Source organism: Trematomus bernacchii, unplaced genomic scaffold, assembly GCF_902827165.1.
Source record: "Trematomus bernacchii unplaced genomic scaffold, fTreBer1.1, whole genome shotgun sequence".
NCBI lineage: Eukaryota > Metazoa > Chordata > Actinopteri > Perciformes > Nototheniidae > Trematomus > Trematomus bernacchii.
In genome coordinates this window covers 5,588,833-5,612,900 of record NW_022987910.1, presented here as the reverse complement: position 1 = coordinate 5,612,900, position 24,068 = coordinate 5,588,833, and the positions used below count along the sequence as shown (strand labels likewise).

General features: G+C 41.6%; 1 protein-coding gene across 1 annotated transcript in view; it reads right to left on the bottom strand.

Moving 5' to 3' along the window:
- Positions 1-3,183: 3,183 nt before the first annotated feature.
- Positions 3,184-24,068, bottom strand: part of map3k10 (mitogen-activated protein kinase kinase kinase 10) — a 32,436-nt gene continuing 11,551 nt past the window's right edge. The window contains exons 2-11 of the mRNA XM_034115058.1: positions 14,550-14,730; positions 13,553-13,701; positions 11,478-11,653; positions 10,485-10,728; positions 8,773-8,895; positions 8,544-8,682; positions 7,751-7,863; positions 7,384-7,661; positions 5,769-6,297; positions 3,184-5,226 (exon numbers count right to left, since the gene is read on the bottom strand). Of these exons, the coding sequence (XP_033970949.1) occupies positions 4,826-5,226; positions 5,769-6,297; positions 7,384-7,661; positions 7,751-7,863; positions 8,544-8,682; positions 8,773-8,895; positions 10,485-10,728; positions 11,478-11,653; positions 13,553-13,701; positions 14,550-14,730 (2,333 nt within the window). The 3' untranslated portion in view covers positions 3,184-4,825. The remainder of the gene's footprint in view (positions 5,227-5,768; positions 6,298-7,383; positions 7,662-7,750; positions 7,864-8,543; positions 8,683-8,772; positions 8,896-10,484; positions 10,729-11,477; positions 11,654-13,552; positions 13,702-14,549; positions 14,731-24,068) is intronic.

The following is a 24,068-nucleotide window of genomic DNA, read 5'->3' as shown; positions in this document are numbered from 1 at the left end:
TAACATCTAGTCTGGCTCGGTTCAACGTTACAAAATCCACCTGCCAGCACCTCTAAAGCTCTCTCATTAACATGTCGTATATTGTTTATGTAATCTGTAATAAGTCTGAAGTAAAGTGATTAAACATATTTACCAAACTGTTGAACTAATCCTTCAAGTTATCCCACTGTTTGATTTGAATGAAATGCAATCAATGTTACCGATTTATCAGGGAAACCAAATCAACACAACATTATAAATGAAAGGCGAAAGAAAATAAGGTGTAATGAGTCAAAAACATCTGATCTCTCAGCTCTGGGGTTGAGGCTCTGGTATCAGAGGAAATCAATCAAAACAACAGAGAGTAATGGCGCCCACAGGCTCGGTCTCCATGGCTGCCTGGGCTGAGTCTCCTCACCCTCGGGCCCCTCGGGGATCGGTCTCCTCCCATGGTCCTCTCTCCATGGCACTAGTCCGCCATCTTGTTTTTGTCTAGTTGTGCCAAGTCATTCTCGCTCAACGTGTTTTACGACCGCCTAGGGACAACTAGCTGCACATAACACAGGTTCTTGATTAATGGTAGAGTGACTCCGAGGTTGTTATTGTGAGCATAACTTGTGCAAATTGAGATCTCTGCATCGGTGTAGCTTTGAAACAAACAACAAAAAGCACAACAACAACAAAAAAAGTCAAACTACTGGCTGTGTTATTTTTGCTTTGATGTCATTTGAGGTAAATGTTTGTCAAATGTCAGAGTAGTTTTTGTGAATTATATGATACAAATGTACAAAAAAAATAACAAAAATTGAAAGTTTTATGTGAAGAGCTTTACTTTATTGAAATACTTTATCAACAGAAAATAAAAGCAAGATATAGAGAAAGATAATTTAACTGCTCCACAGAGCTGCTTTGTGACTGTTTATGTGTTTGTTGGTATTTCTGTTGACGTCCATTTCCGTCAGGGGATCCAGAACCGGCTCGAAGTATGTGCGTCCTTTGACCCTCCTGTTTGGATGACCTTTGACCTCGACTCTACTGTGTCTGCGCAGTAAGACGAACAGCAGAGAACTTTGAGGAACTTGAGCGCAGAGCGGCTCCTCACAGCCACAGATCTCCTGTTTGTTTCTGTGGCCGTGGAGGGGAAAGGGAAGCACGTCAAGGCTTTGACTGCCTTTGGTTTTGGGCCTTTTTCCATTCAACATCCAAACATCAACCCCACCACTGGTTTTACTGAACTGCTAGCCCGGGAATGCACTATTGATTGGTAAATGAAGATTACGAATAAAGTTACAAACAAAGAGGAATGTTGTTGTTCATTTTTTAACAAACTTGTCTGTCAACATTTTCTTCAACATGGGCTCAAGTTATCTTATCCTTAAAATACTATTTGACTCACATTTATTTTTGTATCATGTAAATACAAACCACTTTACCTTTACCATTTTTATCTCATTTTAGTGTATGTCTCCTACCTGAATTTATTTGTAACCTTGTACTGCTGCAACAACATCATTTACCCATTAGGGATACAGGTGCATCTCATTTTTCATTTAATACACATATCCTTTTAGTATAAAGCTTCACTCCTGGTTAAAATATGTATTTTAAGACAAAGACAGTCCTGCAGATCTGAGGACCATTTGGCAGGCAGTCTGTTTAGTGTCTTTTGGTTGTTAAATCCTATCGTATTCATTCAGAGTATGACGTGATGCTCCCTGGAACAAAGAGAAAGAAAGCTGGACACATGGTGAAAAACGGTTGAGTAAATCATGAAGGGGATGACAAAGAAGATGATTAACATGTCAGTCTGCTGTCAAGGCAGATAGAGACGTGTGTGTGTGTGTGTGTGTGTGTGTGTGTGGTGTCAGCTGTGAACTGGCCTGCTTAATCTTTATTTTTGCTCTCTTTATAACATCTCCCCACTTCATTTTTAGTCCCAGCATGCCCTTTCTCTATCTTTTTCTTTGTTGTTACTTTTAATAGCATCACCATGGAAGTGAAGAGGGGTTGCTAGGTAACTGGCTGGCGTCTGGAAGCGCGTGTGATTGGCGGTCACGCTGACAGACACAGTGTGAGTTTGCATCATCTGTATACACTGCATGTACTTCTACTAAGGTTATCAGTTTGACATTTCACAGTTTGTTTTCCTGGTATTTAGAAGATGTAGTTCCACTCTTACAGCTCCAAATGTGTTTTTAAATCTTTGCTAGCTGCGTGGGCTGCATAATTGCTCCTTCATCACGCGTTCATTGTAACTGCAGAATCAGACAGACACTATAGGAATTCATCACACGGAGAAAAACAGCAGACTGGGAAATGACATGACATCATAGGCCTCAGTGGGGACCCCTGCAGGACTGAGTCTGCTACTGCAGCCTCCTTTGTAATCAGATAACCACCAGTGCAGGTTACTTTATGTTGTGATAGTTAATACTTCTACTTCTCTACATTGCAGAGGGGAATGTTGTTTGCATTTAACTCCAATACATTTGTATGATAGACCTAGTTACTGGTCGATTTTCAGATTAGAATTCTCAGAATAAACTCATGAAGAACACATTTTTACAACAACATTAGACGATAGTGCTCATGTTAACTAATGTGCATTTTCCTTTTACATTTTTGTAATTATGAATACAAATTCAAACTTAGCTGTCGGAGAGTCCTTCCCCCTTAACCTCTCAATAATTTCAATAAATATTTCGATGCACAAATAATAAAGAATTGACACCACACATTATTTTTAACAGTCATAAAAACAGTTTAGTTTAGTTTTTGTTGTTCTCCTTTACTCCTATTTATTACATCACTATCTCTCAAATGTATATTGTGATTCTTTGACGCACCCTTACATTTGAAACTATTTTAAATACCTTACTGCATATAAAGCAACTCCAACTCGGGAAGCTACAAAATTGCTATCAACATTGCTTCTCCCAAATTATAAATCTATGAATGTAATATTCATTGGTAAATCAGTCAAAGGGGGAATTTTACTGCAGAATGAATACCTGTACTTTTATGTACATTTTTCAGGAGATAAGTCTGTACTTTAAAAGCAGGACTTTTGCCTATAAAGAAGGATTTTACCATTGTTGTTTTGATATTTTTAGTAAAGGACCTAAATACTTCTCCCATCAAACATAATGTGTTAGACCTCATAGATATAATGGACAGATAAAAGATTTAGCAGTGACACTAAAGCATCTTTCTTTGATTTTTATTTGTCTCTCATTCGTCACGTTTCACACTTATTCTTCATTGAACCCAGAAGTCACAGGTTGAGACTGGACACAACAGTAAGCAGTGTCCTAGGTTTTTTCCTTGGTTTTTTCCTGTTATATTTAACAAATATATACAGATATCCCAGGAAGAGCATAGTCATAACAATTAATTTTTCCAATAATAACAATAAATTTAATAAATACTCAGTGTTCTTTACCACACAAGGAGAATGAGTTTGCGCTCACTCTACTTCCAACGGGATTGTCATCATCCCGTACAAATAATAACACATACACACACACACACACACACATAATCACACCCACACTCACTTAGAGAAATGTGCACTGTCAAGTAAAATACTACCTGCAACCCAGACAAACTTTTCGACCTCTGTGCGAAAACAACTCAGCTGATTAAAGTTGATTTGTTAGCCGTAAGTCCACCGAGAGGCTGCACAACATGGCTCCTAAAGGGCCACACATGTTGAAAACAAGTCAGACGTGAACATGAAGCTTTCAAATGGTCCATCATGAGGTCGACTTTAAAAAGCATTTCCCCTCAGTTTCCTTTTGTCGTGTCTATTTCAGTGGCATGAGCGGAATCCACAAGTGCTACTGACTGCTAGTGAGGAATGTAAAACGTGTAGAAGACAAAACAGATGAGCTCTTATTTCGAAGAAGTGCCCCATGACAGAGAACCATTCACACGTAAAACAACATGCACTGAAAAAGCACCAGCACATACAAAAATGAACCCATTTTGTTCTTCCACACATGTACAGTAATATATACACATTCACACAGAGAGATACACACCTGGTCTGCCAAACCCATAGAAAAAACATTTATGCTAACAGGATTCAGATGGGATGGTGTAAGCACTGAGAAAATAAACTCTTTGTTTGGTACTGTACAAGGCTGAGGATTAAACCAGTCCATCAGTGCTGAGAGATAAAAGGCTTTTTCCTGTCCTGGTGTTGGAGGGGAGAGGACGAAGACCCCCATGCAGAGAGATGAGGAGTGAAGAGGAAGGCAGGGGGGATGTTTGTGCAGCAAAATAACCAACAACGTGCAAAATAAGACCAAAGACACTCTCTATTGGACATTTTTTTAACAGTCCTACTCCAGGTGTTGACAATGAAACGATGTTTAGGGGAATGTTTAAGAAGATGTATCTCTTTGGAGTGAAAGATGTGAGCAGAAAATGGGCATCGTCACAGAAACGGCACAGGCAGATGAGTCGGGATGAACAGTTAGCAAATTCTGAAAAGGTTTTAGGAACTTGAATGGCTTTTGAAGGTTGTGAGTTTGTCCTGGTCATGTCGCACTAGGAAGCAAGGAGAGATGGCTTTCAAAGAGGGGGGGGGGAGAGAAAATGCTGGGTAAGGTTGGGTGAGCACACTACAAGGCTTTTAAATGGCCTCCAGGACCCTCATAGTCGTGCAGGTTAGAGACCACTATAAGGGAAAATGCTTGCTATATGGGTTTCACACCTTATTAGGATACTCAAAGGACACATGAGAGGAGAGGCTTTCAGTAAGGGCCTAAAACATGACGAGTGCACTTGGCTCAGTAATGCCCCGGGTCAGGTCCAAATGCAGGAAAGGGGACTTCTTCTTTCACAACAAGTACGTCTGTCCACACAGAGCGGCCGCCTGCCTCTTCCCACACAGGGGGACGGTGGGGTCTGTGCTCTGGCCCTCCGCGTCCAGGTCCATCAGGGTGGGCCGCGTTGTGCTCGGGCCGCTGTCCCCCGAGCCCAGGGGGCTGTCGCAGCTGCTGCTGGGCGACGAGCTGAGGGTCTGGGACAGAGAGTTCAGCTTCCAGGGCTCGGGCTTCCTGGTGGGGGTGGGCCGCGGACGGGGGGCGAACTCCAGCGTCTTGGGTCTCTCCAGGGGGCTGATGAGGGAGAGGGGAGCCGGGTCAGGGATGGGAGGAGCGGGGGCCTTACGCCGCTGGGGGACCGGGAAGATGACGGAGGGGTCAGGGAGGCGGGGGATGTCGAGGATTTCTAGAGTACCTGAGACATGACAGTGAGAAAAATGAACAAAATGTAGCAATTTAGTTGTTTAAGCAAAAAATATGATCTAATTCTAGCTTCTCAAAATGGAGTACGAGTCTCTTTTCCTTGATATGTGAAAGTGACCCTGAACATGTCACTTTGAGGACGAAATACAATCTGCAGACCTAGAGAATAAACAAAACATTAGAGGGTATATCAGTGTCTTTTTAAGTAGTACATCTGTAAGATTTAGATGTATTTTTCAAAGACCGGAGGCAGTAACATTTTGAGATAATGTGGTTTAGAGCAGGAACTCATTTTCAGCCTCTCGGAAGTTCAGACAGGAAGTTGTTTATAGTCACATGTTCCATAAACTATTCAAGCATATATGTCCGTGATGTATCTCTAACCCAAGGATGTCTCTAAATTCTTTGGCACCAATTTACTCCGTGTACAACAATGAGAACTGTAGTTTATGTTTAAGTACATTTAAGTACTCAAGACAAGTATTGCACATGACTTATCTTTGCAATGTCATCAAAACATCACTAGTCCCTTACCTTTGTAAGTAGTGCGGTGTGGCGCCCCCGGTGGAGGGGGCATCGGCATGCTCCCATCAGACGGCGTCCTGTGGTGTCCCATAGTTTGGGCTCGGGGTCTTATCGCCCCGTCTGAAGGGGTCCGTCGGTGTCCTCTGCTGAAGGCCACAGACACGTGGGTGGGCGTGAGCGACTGGTTGGGCTCCTTCTTGAAGCTCTCCGCCCGCAGATCCAACAGCGGGTTGAGGGCCGGAGCTGGGGGAGCCACTGGGGTTTTGCCCCCCGTCATCGGGGTGAGGGGGTACTCGTCCGGGTCGGAGGGGAGGAGGGACTTGGTGGAGTTGCAGTCAGAGAGAGAGGACAACGAGAGGAGAGTGACAGAGGGAGACGGGTCCATGCAGGGGAGAGCAGAGTCGTGATGTCTGGAGAGGGAGAGGGAGAGGTTTCTGCTGGGGGGGGAGGTGCTGCGGCGGAAACGTCCCGTCCGCTGGAAGAGACCCTCCTTCTTCTTACGCTGCTCCTCTCGCTGGTCCTGCTCGTCCTGGAGCACCTGGAGACATCAACACACTGTGAGACCACCGAGCAGCACTCAAATAAAATCACCTTATAATCAAGCTGAACAATTGAACAACTCTCTTCTCTTTCAAAACAACTTTTAAAATAATTCCTTCCTCAGCCGACTACAGCAGCTACAGCAACAGATTACTTCCAAATCATTAGTCATTGATCCTCGCGCTGTATGAGAGGATCAATGGAAGATGATCTCAGTGCTTAAACCAAATTACATATTTGGATAGACACTCTTTTGATTCCACAACAGACAGAAATACACATAATTAACACGATGCTGGAAATAGTGCTTATTGTACAGCATGGCACAGATTATTTAGCAGCTTGTTTCTTCACACAAAATGGGATCATTAGTGTGAGATATGGAGGCGGTACGATCATAAGACGCCGGCTCGGTCACATGTGTTTCTTTGTTTAAAAAGACAGTGTTTCTGCCTGCGGGAGGAAGCTGTTAGGCAGGGCAGGTACCTTCTTGAAGGAATAATGAATGTGTGAATTCATGTATAGCGTTTCACCACAATTTCAATCTTAAAGGGATATTTAAAAAATAGCCAATTCAAACAAACTTCTTCTTTACTTTGTGGTTTTCATTTGAAACACCACATTGGTACATCTTAAAATGTAATTGTTTTCTGATGGTTCTGAGCGGTTTTAAGGTACGTTCATACATTGAAATTAATCTTTATATGATATCATTTCAATTATTAACACATTCTGAAGTGAGGCTGAAAAATAAAGGAATTCCTTTTGTAGATTATAAGAATAGAATTGAAGTTTTTCTCTGTTTTCTTTCAGTTTTCACTATTTTTTCCTTATTTTTTCTTTCAGTTTTCTTTCTTTTTTCTTTCATTTTCTTTCAGTTTTCTTTCATTTTCTTTCAGTTTTCTTTCAGTTTTCTTTCATTTTCTTTCAGTTTTCTTTCAGTTTTCTTTCATTTTCTTTCAGTTTTCTTTCAGTTTTCTTTCAGTTTTCTTTCAGTTTTCTTTCAGTTTTCTTTCATTTTCTTTCAGTTTTCTTTCAGTTTTCTTTCAGTTTTCTTTCAGTTTTCTTCCTGTGTTTCTCTCACCTGTAGCTTCCCGTGCTGCAGCAGGTCTTGCCCCAGTCCGACAGACGCGAGCAGAGAGGCACAGCCCAGCAGGAACATGTCGCTCTTCTTCCTCTGGCTGCAGCGCCGCAGAGAGTCCTGGTAGCTCACCCCTGGCCCCAGGCCCCCGGGCCCCTGACAGGAGCCCGTGTTGGGCCCCAGGCCGCCCCACAGAGGGCCCGAGTCCTCCACTGCCCCGTTACTGCTGCTCTCTGGGGGCAGCAGGGACCCCGGGGACTCCTCCAACTCACAGCACTCCTCTGTCAGAGAGAGCAGAAACAGGTTAGTGAACAAAGAGTAAAGATGATTGATTGTTGTCACTCATTTATAATGAAAAGTAAAGACTCACCCATCTCATTGAGGCTGGAGAAGCCGGCGCTCATTGGCGCATGTTTGGGGGATTTTCCCAGATTTGGTGCACTGGACGACCAAACTTTGCTTCCCTCTCCGAGTGACTTCAGTCTGCAAACAGAAACCATGATGTCAACACAACACCAACCAGAAGTAACTTTGAAAACTTTAAGATAACAAGAAATAAAACCAAGGAGCCCTCAAACACAACATAGATATCTTTCTCAAAATGTCCACAGACTGTAAGGACCTGGAAGGTTCTGCTTCCCTGTGTAACAAAAACCTATCTACTTCTCGCCTGTGATAACTTTAACTCAATACAATCCTCATGATACACTTTTTGTCGCTGCAGTTTCATCAAATACTTTGGATTGATCCTCCTTTAAAAAAAACGTTGCGCGATTGTGAGGTATGACAACAGTTTCTGAATTTCTGCTACATGAATCTGTCAATATCTGTGCAGATTTGGAATGAAACTAAATGAAATACACAGATCCATGCTGTTTTTAAAACAAAATTTTGAACGTTTTTTACGTTTAAGTTTTATGTTTGCATTAACGTTCTATCGTGCTTTAAAAACGTTCCCAGGACTCTGGAAAGATGAGTATCCCAATAGGACCTTCTTGACTTAATCAATTGAAAAGAGAATAACAAATCCAAAACTCATTCCCCCAAACCCAAATCTTTGAGTCGGGTTTGGGTAAAGAATATAGCACAGCATAAACTATGAATGACTTTATCAGGTAAAACAGATTTGACATCTCAGATACATAAACTCATGTTTCACATACTTCTCCTCCCCGCCCACCCTCTCTTTCTGGAGGGTGGAGCTCGGCCCCCAGGTGCGTCCTTTCTTCTTGCTGGTGGACAGATCTTCCTTCTTACACACTGCGCTGCGGCCCCACGTCTTACTGCCGTCGCTCGGTGTCACTGAGGAACAGTCGGATAACATTACTGTCACACCGTACACACACTGTCTCTCACACAGGATGCTTTCTGTCTTTGGGTGTTCCCACTCACGTCTTATGGCTCTCAGTCGGGGAATGACCCCCGGGCTGGCGGGGGGGGTGGTGCTCTCGCTCCTCTGAGTCTTCCTCTTGTCCACACTGGGGGACGCCTGAACTGTGATCTTATGCTCAAAGCCTACAGGTGAGCGAGAAGAGAAAATATTTTTACATTCATCTGTTTCATTAATAGGACATTTCAACTGTTTCTAAATATGGGAACACACACAGCAAGGTACAGTTTATTATGAACTTCAAAAACACACAATTTAAACAATAATAAAATATATTGTCATGCAGCTCTTCTTTGATATAAAATGAAAAACTACCAGGCATTATATAAATGAGAAGCATTTCCATACAACAAAGATACTGTACTTATGTCTGTTGATTGACAGAAAAATCATCTACAACTATTAGCGATAAGCGATTGATCGTCCAACTCAAATATGGAGGTTTCTGGCTTTTTGACTAACAAAACAAGAAATGTTTAACTATTTTCTGACATTTATAAAAATATAATCAATTAATTAATCTGGAGAATAACCTGCAAATCAATTGATTATAAAAATAATCTTTGTTTAAAGCCCTATCTCAGTTGCAGCTTCTCTGCTTTGCCGTTCTCCCTCCATACACCTCAGCCTCTCATCTGCCTCTCTCTTCCAGCTGATCACCTGTCCCCATTTGACCTCATCAGCCAGTTGTTATACTGAGATTCCCTACCAGATTGTCCATGTTGCTTTTATCTAATCACACCCTGGATCTAGACCTGGCTGCATGTAAGCGTATAAATCGTTGTCAATAAATCTTTAATTGCTCTAACATAAACTGTGAATTCCCCACAATGCAAATATTTTGAAAACAAACTGCTAAAACAAATAGTATATATATAAAAAAGCTGATGGCTTAAAGGTAGGGTAGGTAAATTTGAGAAACCGGCTCGAGATCGCTAGAATTTGAAAATACACGACCGGAGAAAATCTGCCACTTCCTTACAGAGCCCCTCCTCCAACACACACAAACGCGCACATGACCAATGAGGGCACGAGATAAGTTTGTGCCCCGATGGAAGGCTGACAGGCAGGTAGGCCATCCAGTTATTTTAGCCAGGCCGGCTAAAATGATTGGTCGTGCTTTTTACAGTACTACGGCTTCCACAGATGACATTTTTTTATGGATTTTTTGTCAAAGCGCTTAAGATATTCATTGCTATCGGGATGTTAAGAGCATTCCATGGAATATAACAAAAAGTGTATCTAGAGCCGGTTTCTCAAACTTACCTACCCTACCTTTAATGCCACATATTGTTTTCAGTTTGGTCACTTAATATTAATCATTTGACATGTAAAACGATAATGAACGATAATTATATTGTCACATCAACATTTCAACCACAATTGCCTGAAAAACGTGTGAAATGTTGATAATAATAATAATAATAATAATAATAATAATAATAATAATAATAATAATAATAAATTCTATTTATATAGCGCTTTTCTTGGACCCAAAGACGCTTGAAGTCATTGAAGTCATTGGATCATAGTGTGTGGTTTTTCTTCTCTTCATATTAAAGGACACTTTGATATTGAATTAGCAGTATATCAGTGTTGATTACGTGTATTAATGTTGTCAACTATACAATGTCCTACATTTGCAGCCATGTGCACCTAATTTATCAACTTCAAACGTAGTGAAGAATGAGCCTGCAGTCCCCTGTCCACCCACCAGAGGGCAGGCTGATGCTGTTGCTGTCGCGGCCCAGCTTCAGTCGGCTCTTCTTGAAGTTCCCTTTCCTTTTCTTCACGCTGGGTTTCTCCTGGTACATCTGGTGGATGATGATGTTCAGCTCTCGCTCCACGATGTCGATCTCTCTCTCCGCCAGCTCCTGCTCTCTCCTCTTCAGCTGCTCCTCCTGCTCCTTCTGCTCCTCGGCTGCACGAGCCAACGACTCCTCCCACGACCTCAGCTCCTGGAGAGAGGCAGAGGAGAGAGAGGAGAGAGAAAACCAAAAAGAGGAGACGAAGAAAAAAAGAGTGGGTGAGGAATGGATGACGAAAGGACATGGGAAACAAAGGAAAAGAGTTAAGAGGAAGGGGATAGGGTAAGTGCAGGAGAAGAGAAGATAGGGAAAGTGTAAGAGGATGAGGAGAGGGGTATGAGGGGAGAGAGGGAGAGAACGGAGAGAGGATGAGAGTGACAGAGGAGGAGAGGAGAAAAGGAGAGAAATAGGAAGAGGCAGGAGAAGAGGAGGAAGGAGAGATAGAGGGAAAATAAGTGAAAGGGATGAAAAGAGGAAGACGAGGGAATAAGATGTGACAGAAAAGTTAAGAAGGAAATAGGGAGATGAGAGGGAGAGCGAGGGTAAGACTAGTGAGGAAGGAGGTAAGGAGACTAGGGGTGAGAGGAAGGAGCGAGGATGAGAAGAGATGAGAACGGTTCATTAGCACAGAAACACCTCCTCTGACACTTTGTTTGGCAAAACGCTTGTTGCTAAGGTAATTGTGATTTTTGCAGAAACCACCTCAGATTGCGGATGTGGTGATAATCCTCCCACCTCCATCATGATAAATTTGACGAACTTCTGCTGAAATCTTAATTAAGTCCTCCGAAAAATGTGTGTGTTTTAGTTTCTTCAAATACTTGAATGTCTTTTAAAACCATCTTTAGCTAATAATGATGTCCCCTCTGATAGGACCGGATCTGTTTCAGGGTCCTCACCTTCTCTTTGGCCCTCAGCTCGTCAAACATCTGCTGGATCTCCAGCCTCCAGTCCTCCTGTAAGGAGTGGAAGGACTCCAGAGGCATCTGAAACATGGCCGACTGCTCGATGGCCAGCAGGCGCTGCAGGATGCTGCTGAAGGAGGGCCGGCTGCGGGGGTTGGGGCTCCAGCACTCTGAGGGGGTAAAGAGGGGAGAGTTACCATCCAAGTTAGCGACATGTTTCATGTGTTTCATAGCTCTAAAGTCTAAACAGATGGTTATATGAGGTTTATTGTATTAATTTTAGCACATGCTGTTAATCCGAGTGATTTACAATAAGTGCATTTCATCCCCGAACAAACAGCAGCTTGGTGTTGTCAAAGTCTTTTGTTTTTTTGCTAAAACTGACTTAGCTGTAAATGTTTTGTTTCGACTCCTGCTGTTATACTATCCAGAGAAATCATACATGCCCCTTTCCATGTTTTAAACAACCCGCTTTATTTTGCGTCAGTACATATCATTGATGCATTTCCTGTTATTTAAAAACCTTGACACATTTTCTTACTTTTACTTTTATCTGTCTTTCTAATTTTCCACCCAGCTTTTACCACTCAGGCTTATTTATTGCTGCCTTAAAACATACCTGTAAATTAAGTCCTTATCATGCAGTTTAATAAAACAAACGTAGGCATTTACTAACAGCTGGTTACAATAGTCTTTGTCAAATGTTACTCAAACAGTAAAACAATGTGTACATTTACTAGGTACTATTGGAGAAGCATTTTTTGCCCCTTCATATGGAAATACAACTGGTTGTGGCTTCACCAACAATACTTGTTAGTAGGATCAGTTCAGTGTTGGAAAACAATTCAGAAAAACATAATCTATCGGCTATCGGCACTTATTTATTTTTGATAAACCAGGAATTTTTGGTCTGGATATATAATTCCCTTTCTGGCACCAACCAAAGTGTAAGGGAGCAGGATGGGACAGCATATGGCGGCCATGTTGAGCCAAACCCTGAGTGACAGAGCTGCAGACACACAGTGCACACCTACAGAGAGCAGAGCTCTACAACACCAGACCATAATCGTCTACTTAAACGCAAAGTAAAATGTCATTAAATGGCTGTTTCACAGGCTGAAAATATATTTTATAGCAGGTTATGTTTACTAAAAATACATGAGCATAAATAGTATGTTGGTCAAAGTTGTAGAGAGGAGATGAAAGTGAGATGATGACAGGACGGAGTAAACAGGGAGCAGCGAGGGATGACAAAGGAGAGATTAACGGATGAACACGGATAAGAAGAGGAGGAGTGAGAGGGGAAGTGAGGAGGAAAAGAGCTTTAGGATCAGAGAGGGAGGGGCAGTGGAGGGAGGTGAATGAAGTTGGCTGACAGTTTAACAAACCTCTTTTTGAACCTGAGCCTGCAGCTTATTCATCTGCATTAAAAGGTAGCTTCAGTGTTAAGCAAATTAAGGCAGCCTGGATAAAAAGCAGGTGTGTGTTTAAACAGAGATGACCTGCACGGTGAAACCAGAGCTGTTAATACCCCGCTGCTGTTAACAGAGCTGCTGCCTGGATTATTTGTGAGGGGAAGAGGAGAAAACCGGTCTAGGGGAGCTTTGGGATGTATATAATGCAACCTAATGAAACTGTCTTCATCTATTTTTAACTCTTAGTGTTCATCTCTGCTCCTAGATGAAAATCAAAAACAACTGTAACCTCAAATATGTGTGTAACGTTACAACACTTTAAAGTGGATGGGAACCTCCCAAAGGGCTTTTTTTCAAAGTGAGTTTCTGTGTCACCAGTGACATTTTTAAGGTCATTTTGATGACTGGTGTACAGGAAAAGAAAGGAAGCTCAAGGGCACATAAAGTGAAAGTAGACTTGTCAACGATGAATGAATGGGACAAGTGAGACATGCATGAAGAAGTCATAGAAATAAAAAAAGAAAACGACTTTTGAGAAGTTCGTGTCAACTCCGGCCTTCTTGAAAATCACTTTGTAACCCAGCACAGCAGTTTTATCTCTGTTTTCTTGGATTTAATAATCACTCAAAGGGTCCTGGTGGTCGGGCTGCTTACCTGCCAGCAGCTGAGCGAAAGGTTCAGGGCACGTTGACGGGACAGGAAGTGTTAGTTTGTTCATGGCCACACCGTAAGCGACCGCCAGCGCGTCTATCTCTCTGTAGGGAACCTCGCCGGTCAGCAGCTCCCACAGTAACACCCCGAAACTGAGAAGAGAGGCAAACAAGGAACATTTTTTTATTAATTTCTGTTTTAATGTAACATCTGATGCCAAAAACTATCCTTCAACACAACGATAGTGACCAGCTCTTATCGGTGACCGGAGCTCACTGAATAACAACTGAAGGATCCTGAAAATAACTGTCAAACTTCAAACTAATTGACATATCCGTAAAGGTACGCAGTATTAAAACTGTTACAGGCAAAAAATGATCTTCTTCCATTACCAAACAACATTCTGACACTCACTTTTTTGTAAAAGTATATTTACATGAAAAACATTAACAACAATCCACATGTATTCACGTATTGTACTTATGTGGTACTTAAAGTGAACTTGAGTGTTTCTGCTTCATGCAACTTTTCAAAGACATATTTTACTTTTACATATTCTTTTATATTCCTTTTATCTGACAGCAGTAGATACTAATTACTTTACAGCTATTATAAATTAACTGACTCAAAACCTGCCCTACAAAAACCACGCATAACTGATATTTTATAGATGTATTTTTTATTTGTATTTAATTGTTTTACGTCAGTGAAATGTTCAATGTTTAACTGTAACGGGGTCATTTTAAATTGAAGTTTTTGTTTTCTTTGACCTATGTTAAGTATCTCAACACTTCTCAACCACTGATTCATAGAAACAAATTATCACAATCCAACTTAACTTAACAAAATGTAATAATATTCTTAATTGAACCCAGATTTTTGTATGCATACGTAAAACATCTGGCGTTCACATTGTCACACATTCATCTCGACAGCGTGTGTGAGGACATTTGTCACAGTTTAAATGAAAAGATGAATCACAGAAGAGTGACGGCAGTACCTCCACACGTCGCTGCTCTTGGAGAAGAGCGAGAGTTTGATGACCTCGGGGGCCATCCAGGCGTACGTCCCCGCCGCGCTCATCTTGGTGGTCTGGTGCCACTCTCTGGCCAGACCGAAGTCCGTGATCTTCAGGGTCCTCCCCCCCAAGTCTTCTCGCTCCGCAGGCTCCTGGATGAGGACTGAGGAGGAGGAGGAGCAGACAAAGATTTTACTTAAAAGCTGGCATTACTCTAAACACAGAGTAGTATCATACAGCAACAGACAAATAAAAACGATTTCTGAGACGATCAAGTAAAAGCTCTCTGAGAAAAGATCAAACTACAAAAACAGCTCAAAGAGGCAGACATTTTCAGCTGAATACTTAAAGTGGACCTATCATGCTATATTTGAATAATATATTGTAGGGCCATACCTATATAAAACATGTCTGTGAAGTTTTCTTTTCAAAATACCAAACAGATCATGCATTTTAGCCATGCCTCATTTCGCTCTATTTGCTGTATTCCAGCCCTGTTTTTGCAAGGGCTGATTCTGTGGCAAATGAGCTGCAGCTGACCACGCCCCCCTGCAAAGGAGGGGGGTGAGGCACGAGCGTCATGTTACCATGCTGTTACCATGCTGTTACCATGCTGTTACCATGCCACGGCAACCTCTCATTCCCCTGATAGGTGGAGAGTTGCCCATATAGGCGGAGCTCCTTGTTTCTGACGTCAGAGAATTTTCAAATCTGTATCAGTCTGTATCAGATCCGTTGCAGCCCCGTTTTTAGAGATTTGGGTATGGAGGAAAAGAGAGAGGGTTGTGTTTTCTGACACTTGGTGAGTTCCCTGACACATATTCATGTATAAAAGATGTACAAAAGTGCATTTTGCATGATAGGTCCCCTTTAAGTAAAAATGTAATATTAGAAGTCCTTTAATCTCAATAATCAATAGTTTTCTGACTACTTTGATTATAGTAACTTTAATATACTGTATTGGGTGTTGGACTGTTAGTCAAACAAAACTTGCCGTTTGAAGATCTAGGCTTGCTATTTGAGAAAATAGGGATTTTCCATATTTTTCCCATCATTTTGGAAATGTATGAACCAATTATCGATTTTATAGGAAAAGTAATCCGAGGGTAAGATTGTTAAACAAAACCTGTATAAGGAATACTAACTTTTAACCACAAAGTCTTACTGTTTTAAATTACATTTAGGTTGTTTAGACTGGCAAGTTCTGAGAGCGAAAAACCCCGAAAAGAAACAATCATGGAAATAACTTTAATACTCCAAATATCCAAAACTTTGCAACATTAAAAACTAAATGTCAATGGTGTGTTTGTTAAATAACACAGTCATGTTTACAGTGCAGGTGTGGTGTCAGGTTACTATAGAGGGCACTACTTTCCCTTATGGTCCAGTACTGTACCGATACGTTAGTGTCTATTTTCCGTACAGTGATCAGTCATTTTGATGTATCCTTATTAATATTAGCATTAAACTAATCTCTCTGTCTCTTTTTTCCATGTACAACTTCCTCCTTTAGTTCCGCGTGAGAGCTGGCTATGGAAATATTTGGAGTGTACACAGTTCACAGGCTCTGAGTCAGGTCCGAGTTTCTCTCTCCCTCTCTCTTATCTACAGGCGTATGCAAAGGGTGGTGGAGAGAGAACACACACACACACACACACACACACACACACACACACACACACACACACACACACACACACACACACACACACACACACACACACACACACACACACACACACACACACACACACACAACACACACACACATCACACACACTACACACACACACACACACACACACACACACACACACACACACACACACACACACACACACACACACACACACACACACACACACCACACACACACACACACACACACACCACACACACACACACCACACACACACACACACACACACACACACACACCACACACACACACACACACACACACACACACACACACACACACACACACACACACACACACACACACACACACACACACACACAGTTTCACGTGATAAAGGTGTGCCTCTGCTCTGTCCACAAGCTCCCTGGGAGACGAGTTTCAGTGATAATGAACTGATCTCAGAGCAGTCTGTACGTATTTCCATAGGCAGAGAGAAGTATTCACAGACTGTATCACACTGTAAAATACTCCAGGAAAAGTACTATCCAGATCAATTGATATCAAAAATAGTTGGTAAAGCAACTGAGCACTACTCCGCAATCATTTCAGTTGAAATTGTGAATATTTCCTGCTTTTTTTATTGTTCTGTTAACTTGTTCTTTATTGGTTAGGTAAATAACACTTCAAGCATAATATTTGTATAAAATCCTCACATTTTGTGTATGTTACATTTTTCATCTTCACCTTTCCAGTTGTCATATAAGACATTTAATTTTCTTTTAAGGGTAGTGTCGTAAACTAAAAGTATAAAGTAGCAATAAATGAGGTACTTCTCTAATAGCAGTGGTGGAATGTAATGAAGTACATTTGCTCAAGTACTGTACTTAAGTACAATGTTGAGGTACTTTTCCTCAGTATTTCAAATGTAACCTACTTTATACTTTTACTTTATTACCTTTTGGAAGCCGACATTGTGCATTTATCTGAAAGTGTCAGTTACTAGTTGATTTATAGATTTAGATTATAAGGTGATAACATAAAAATCAACTTGAAAACATATAATTATAGGTAAAGACATCCAGTAGCAGTTTGTAAAATAATTGTACAAAAAATAAGCTCCACCTTAACCAGCTAGACATGAATGCATAGATAATCATAACCTAGTCATTAAATATATATGCTTCTTAAATAAAGTACTTTTGGTAATTTAAGTATATTTTGTTGCCAATATTTTTGACTTTTACTTGTAACAGAGTATTTTTTCAATTAAGTATTTCTCCTTTTACTTGAGTAAAAGATCTAGTACTTCTTCCACCACTGTGAAATAGTCTCCAGCCATCTTTTATATTCTGATGCCGACGTCTCTGAGGGACAGCTGTCTCCTCGGGGCTAACTCTCTCTCTGTGTCTCTAAAAACAGAAGATGGAGTGGAGACAGACGCAGAAAGAGCTAGAGGACAGGATCTGTTTGCATGCTTAGATGTGTGTGTCAACCTTTACTAGTTTGCTTTGTGTGTGTGAACATGGAGCACATCCATACAGGGAAAAGGACATCATGGCATGTAGATTGAGTGCGGGGTTGGAGGAGAGAAGACAGACGAGGGAATATAGAAACTGAACAGAGGCCTGTTTACAGAAACTGAGAGCGAAGCAGCACTTCCACCTGCTCCCACTCTCTTTCTGATTTAATTATAACATAATTGCGTTACTTTCACACCTCGTGGTTCATCTTGGTGCAGCTTCTTCACACCATTCATTCATTCATCGTGCCACAGCTTTTCCCTGCTCCTGTCATGTCAAACACTAAAGATCACAGTGTGTGCGCCCAGCTGGCAGTGCAGGAAGTGCAGCGAAACACAAACAGCCGCGGCGCAGCACATTTCATAACAGTGAAGGGAAACAAAGTCCTCAAGGTGAGAGTGGCTTTTACACAATACAATGCTGCTGGAAATGTTATTTTAAAATAGAGTACGGATGAGAATAAGTACAGCTGACAAGCTCCCTGGTTACTACAAAGTCCTCCATAGCAACAAGCATTACGAGAACGATCACAGGCCCGGATGTGTCATCACACAATCATTTGACTATTTCTCAACTAGAAAAACTGCTGCTGCTCTTTAATGTCATGATCACATGATGCACGTTCACTGTTTCAGTACAGCACAAAGAAGATGACCCATTTATTTGTACATGCAGCGTTGACATCAATAACCTGTGTTTGAAACTAGGTGTGCACTATATTGTTTTTTTCTGATATTTTCCAAATCATTTTGGCAGATTGCTGATACAGTATAAAGACATCTGTTTTCCACCTAATTGAAGAGAACATCCTCTGTATCTTTTCTGTCCATCCTGCACTACATAAATATGCCGACTCTTATCTACCCACTGGTAGATATAGTAGACATAAATAACATTATCTTAAATGTCACTCTGCAAAAAAAGAAACTCCTCAACTAAGGTTACATAAAAACATTCATTTTTATGTAACATATCGGCCTGTCCAATCAGAGAAAATGTTATTTTTCTGTATAAAAGCCTTTATCTGCTGATACCGATAACATGGTGACATTACCGTGCATAGATATGTGTAACCTACAGAGAGGTGCTGAATAAATGTGCCATGGCTGATGACTTTAACACCAGTCTGCAGCCGCGCTAGCAGCTCTGTGAGGCTGTGAAAGACAAACAGCACGATAAAACATGAGGTCCAAAATCAGTTTGTGCATGTACACCATCCTAATTAAGTGTTTTGACATTCCTATAAGTTACTAACTCTAGCACTAAAGAGCAAGGACCAAGCTTCATTGTTAACTCCCTTAATCCCTAAGAAGATTGGTGATGCAGCCTTCGTTATGCCCCAAAGCTTTGGAACAAAATACCTGTAGATAACTTAGCCTTTTAGGAAGCTAACCCCTGCTCTCAATGCACTCTGATGCATTCTAACCTATCAACTGATTTTGTTTTGTATTTGCACTATCCTCCGTTTAACCGTACCTATTTTTTACATGTGTATTCTATGCTATTTTATGTTTGTTTTGATGTATTTTACTGGTATCTGTATTCTATTTGAAATCAGTTTTCTGTGCGCATTTGAAGATACATCAACTACTGTGAAGCATTTTCTATGATATTATCGTAGGAAAGGTGCTATACAAATAAAGCGTATTATTATTTAGGTATAGCTAATGGGAATGTCAAACAACTTCAATATAAAGATCAAGTTTATTAATAAAAAGTATTGTCAAGTGTTCCTATTCTTGCTGTTGATACAATTCCTTTCAGCAGGATATCCAGATAATGTAGAGACAAGGCTCCAGGTCTTTGTAAAGGTGCATTCATATCTTTAAACCCATTAAGGACTGGCTCACTGTGGGTATGCACCAGCTGAGTGCAGCCTCAGAGGACTGCAGAGTTTACATTATAAAACATTCAAACAAGTTGCAGTCTAACAACAGTAGCCAAGTTTTATTGATTAGCTGTCAGAAACACATGCTCATTGTCACACAGAGCGGCTTTGCTGCCTGTGTGACGAAGTGTATACTTAAACCTCTAAAGTCTCTCTTTCCTCCGCCCTTGGACCCTGACCCCGGCTAAGTGTTGAGAAATGCCGCCGAGCTACTGTTCAAACACTGAAGCAGCTAGCAGCCTTTCACCTGAGCAATGATCTCCAGCCTGGTTAGTAAGTGCTGTGAGAACAGGTGACACATTCACCAGCTCAGATATTTCACCACACAGGAATGCAATCAGACGTCTTCTGAGTGAAGGTATTTTTGACTTTCATCAAAGTTTATTACCATAAACAAACATGTATGAGCTGATCTGGAAACTCCCTGCAGAGGAGAGCCAGGGCAATGAGGAAATGATGCAGTTCATAAGTTCTGGAAGTTTTTCATGCAGGATTTGGGGTTTTCAGGGTTGGTAAATATTATTTCCTCCTTTAGTGACATCAGCATTGTGGACTATCTGGAGGTGGTGAAGCTAACGGTGGAGAATAAGACTCTATAACATTTAGTCATCTTGATTTCTATTCAATATAATTTAATTGAATACTACTTTTAAAACTCACAGAGGCAATTTGATTTTGGTCACGTAAAAAAAGACAGGAAACAGAAATGCACAGACACACAGTTACAAGCAAAGGAGCGGCAATTGTGTAAAAAATCAATAAAAAGGTTTCTCCTCATTTTGACAATAAAAACGAAATAACAAATGTTAAAACTTGACTTTGATATATTGTCAAAATACCAAATCAAATGCCGCTACAATCACACATTAAGACAATCCTGTACTTTGATCTGGATATAAGACACATCATAAAGACTAAAAGAAGACATGAACTTCACAAATGCAAATCTTCTGAGTCAGTCTTTAGAGAAACCCTGAGAGTGAAGGACACACGGCGCTCGCCTGGTTAGTCCTTATTGTTTTGTGTTATTTTAGCTCAGTCAGTCTGCTGTGTCATTAACTTGTTGTTATGGTAACAAGGGCAGAGGTCACAGCCCGGCCCTGACGCTGGGAGAGAAGAGGAGAAACCCTCATGCCCGTATGAGGATGCTTGGTTTCTCTTTTTTTTTCTTTTTTACCTCTTGCTTGATTTTTGGTTGAAAGCCGCACTAAACAGATTTTACATGTTATTTTGATTTTAAATGTTTGCTTTTAAAGCTCGAAACAGTTTGACCACAATCTATATGTCTAACCTTTACCTCCCTTTGTGCTGTTAGGGGCCCTAAAATGCTGCGTCCCTGGTGTTTCCTAAATCCAGACTAAAAAACTACGGAGCCTATACCAGTTTTATCTTTTCATAAATCAAACTTTTATTTTCTAACCTTCCTGTTATTTTACCTACTAGCACCATTTGTTTCATGGTTTTCATTATAATTATATTTTATTACTCCGTTTAATGTCTGATTGCTTCATGTCTTTTGTTTTAACCACAGTGCTATTGTCCTTTAATGTTTTTATGAATAATACTTTCATGGTTCTGTTGTTTTGACCCTGTAAAGCACCGTGTAAAGCACCGTGTAAAGCACCGTGTAAACCCTTCTTCTGGAAGGTGCAATATTCATAACGTTTATTGTTATGCTCTCAGTGAAAAGCAGTACGTTAACTTTTCTGCAGACATTTCCCTTTTCCTCTTTCTAACCCATCCTTCTTCCCTCATCAGTCCTTCCCCCCCCCCCCCCTCCTGCTCCTCTCTTTTGCAGAACAGGTGTAGCCTGCAGGGTTGAACAGCTGTTACCGTGGCGCCAAGTCAGCGAATCAGGTCCCTACAAACTCCCCACTGAGTGTGTGATACCTCCTCTGACTCCGCTCCCCACCGCCCTGAATGCCACAAGCTGCTGGTTGTTTAGGCACAACACCTCCTTAGTGCTGGTCCCAGCCGTCTGTCTGGGGGGGGGGGGGGGGGGGGGGACTGTCATGGCAACGAGCCGACACAGATGAGATTTGGGCCCGTGGGATGCTGAGCAGCGAGCCCCCAGCCCCCCAGGCCCGACGTCTCTGTTTCTGTTCAGCAAAGATCAAAACCTTGCTATCAAAAAAAGTAAGCCCCCTCTCCAATCCTACCGCCTTACCATGCCTCTTCATCTTCGTACCCCCTCTTCTCCCCCACCTCCCCTCTGCGGGTGCCCACTGTCTGCAGCTGTCGCCAGCCTGGCTACCATCACAACACACCGGGGAGCAGACGTGGAAGAAGAGACGCAGGAAAAGCAAAAGGGTTCAGGGAGTTATAAAATACAGTAACCGAGAGGTAGATTGTGTGTACAAAATGTGTGTGAGGTGGTGGTGAGATTTGGGGGGGGGGGTGGGTTAAAGCTGAGGAGGCAGAGCGGGTGGTGGTTTGAAGATGATGAATGGGGGAGGGGAGACAGTGGAGGAAGGAGGCAATAAAGAGACAAAAATGACAAAAGGGAAAAGCTGCAGAAATGAGGGCAAGAGAGGAGAATGAAATATGGGGAAGAAGCAGCTGAAAGGGGAGAGGACTCGGTGCAGGCGAGTGCAAAAAGGCAAGAAACAGAGAGTGGGATGGGGGAGAAAAGGAACAAGCACTACAAGAAAGAGGGTAGTAATGATGAGTGGATGAAAAGATGTCGGCATAGAGGTGAAGAGAGATGACTGGAGGGAGAGCTTTTGTCATTTTCCTGGCAGCACATGCCTTTGTATCTCAATTGGTCTCTCCATTTTCCCTTAGCTTCCACACATCTCGACCCTCGAGAGATTTCAAGCAGAGGAACCAAATCTCTTCAAACATGCAAGAAAAATGTAAATTCAAGTCCATTTTGCTCAAATACAGTGTGAGGAATTCAAATACAAGGAGTAGATGTATAACTTGAGCAAAATCATCAAAATCATTAGGTCAAATTTAGAAAATGTAGATGTGTGGTAAAAGCTTCAAAAAGACACTGGAGACAGGATTTTTAGAGCATTTCAGCACACAACTTAATTAAGATGGAATACGTATGAACACCAAGTGAGATGTGCAGCGAATCACAAGGTCTCCAAGCTTTGATACGGAGGTTGTAGTGAGTATGCTCCCATGTCATTGATACCCTGGCCCGGCTCCACTTGGACCACCACAGGCCATCGGGGCTCTAATCCTGAGCAGTGGCACAGTTTCACCCCGCAGCCGTTCACTTTGTCTCCACACAAACAGCTGCCAGATTCGTGTGACCAGGCAGCCTCTCTCAGAAGAGATGGAGGTATTAAATGAGGCGGCTTTCTTTTGGGCTCTTATTGCGTGTGTGGTATGTAGAAAAGGAGTACTTAAAGTGTGGGAATTTTGAGTTTCTTCATTTTAACTTGTGAACATTTTTTATGTTTTTTTGTGGTCTACAACTGAAACACATTGTGCTGAATGTTAAAATAGACATACAAACTAATGTATTCTTCGAATTCAAGGCAGAATCAAAGAGTCTCCCATCCTTGCAGAGGAAAAAGAAGAAACAGGGGTGCTTCACTTTCACTGAAAAAAAGAACTACAAGTTTGTTTCCCCAAATAACATTAGGGACAAACTTGGCATGGAAAAGCGTCATAATCACTTCCTGTCCTGATCACTTTGGTGACTTTCGCTGCAGCAATGTAAATGTCCCCTCTGTGGGACAAATAAAGGTATTCTGATTCTGACCTATAATTGACAAAACGCTACAAATACCACCAATGAAAAAATCAAGATAACCTTTTTTACTCGTCGCCTGTTTCTACTATCTGTTTTAGGAAATCAAACTCATCCAAGTGTGTTTCTATTCTTCTTATTAATTATGCAAAACGTTACCCACAAACAGACACACATCTATTTTTCCCAACAAGAGTCCTTTATTGCATGAATATATCTGACTTAATAACATCTCTAATGTCTAATTGATGAGCACCATAACGCTAAAATAACACACTGGTGAAACTGAGCCAATTGCAAATAATTTCAATTGATTTAAGAAGTTATGGACGGACCTGAGCTCTCATTAGGTTTTCACAGGAATCAACTCAAGTGAACGCCATGTCAACGTCCTGGTCAACATGTATTCATGTCAGATCTCTTGTGCACACAGACGTTGAATAAAACATTCGATTATAGTATTGACATGTCTGTGACTGAAGTGTCCTCTACTTGACTCCACTATGAAAGTGGGTGAAGGACTTTGGGTTCGGGGGACACCCAGCGCCCTCTCTGCTTGGCCCGGCCCCCCACTCTCCGTGCCAGGCTGCTGGCAAACAACAATGACCCTCTAACAGCGAGTCAACAGCCAGCGAACATACAACCGTACAGGAGGTCAATGTAAGCGTGAGTGTGTGACTTTACTGTGTCTATCGCTTTGTCTGCTGAAATGTATGGCCTTCCCCTTGTATAGTGGTGGAAAACA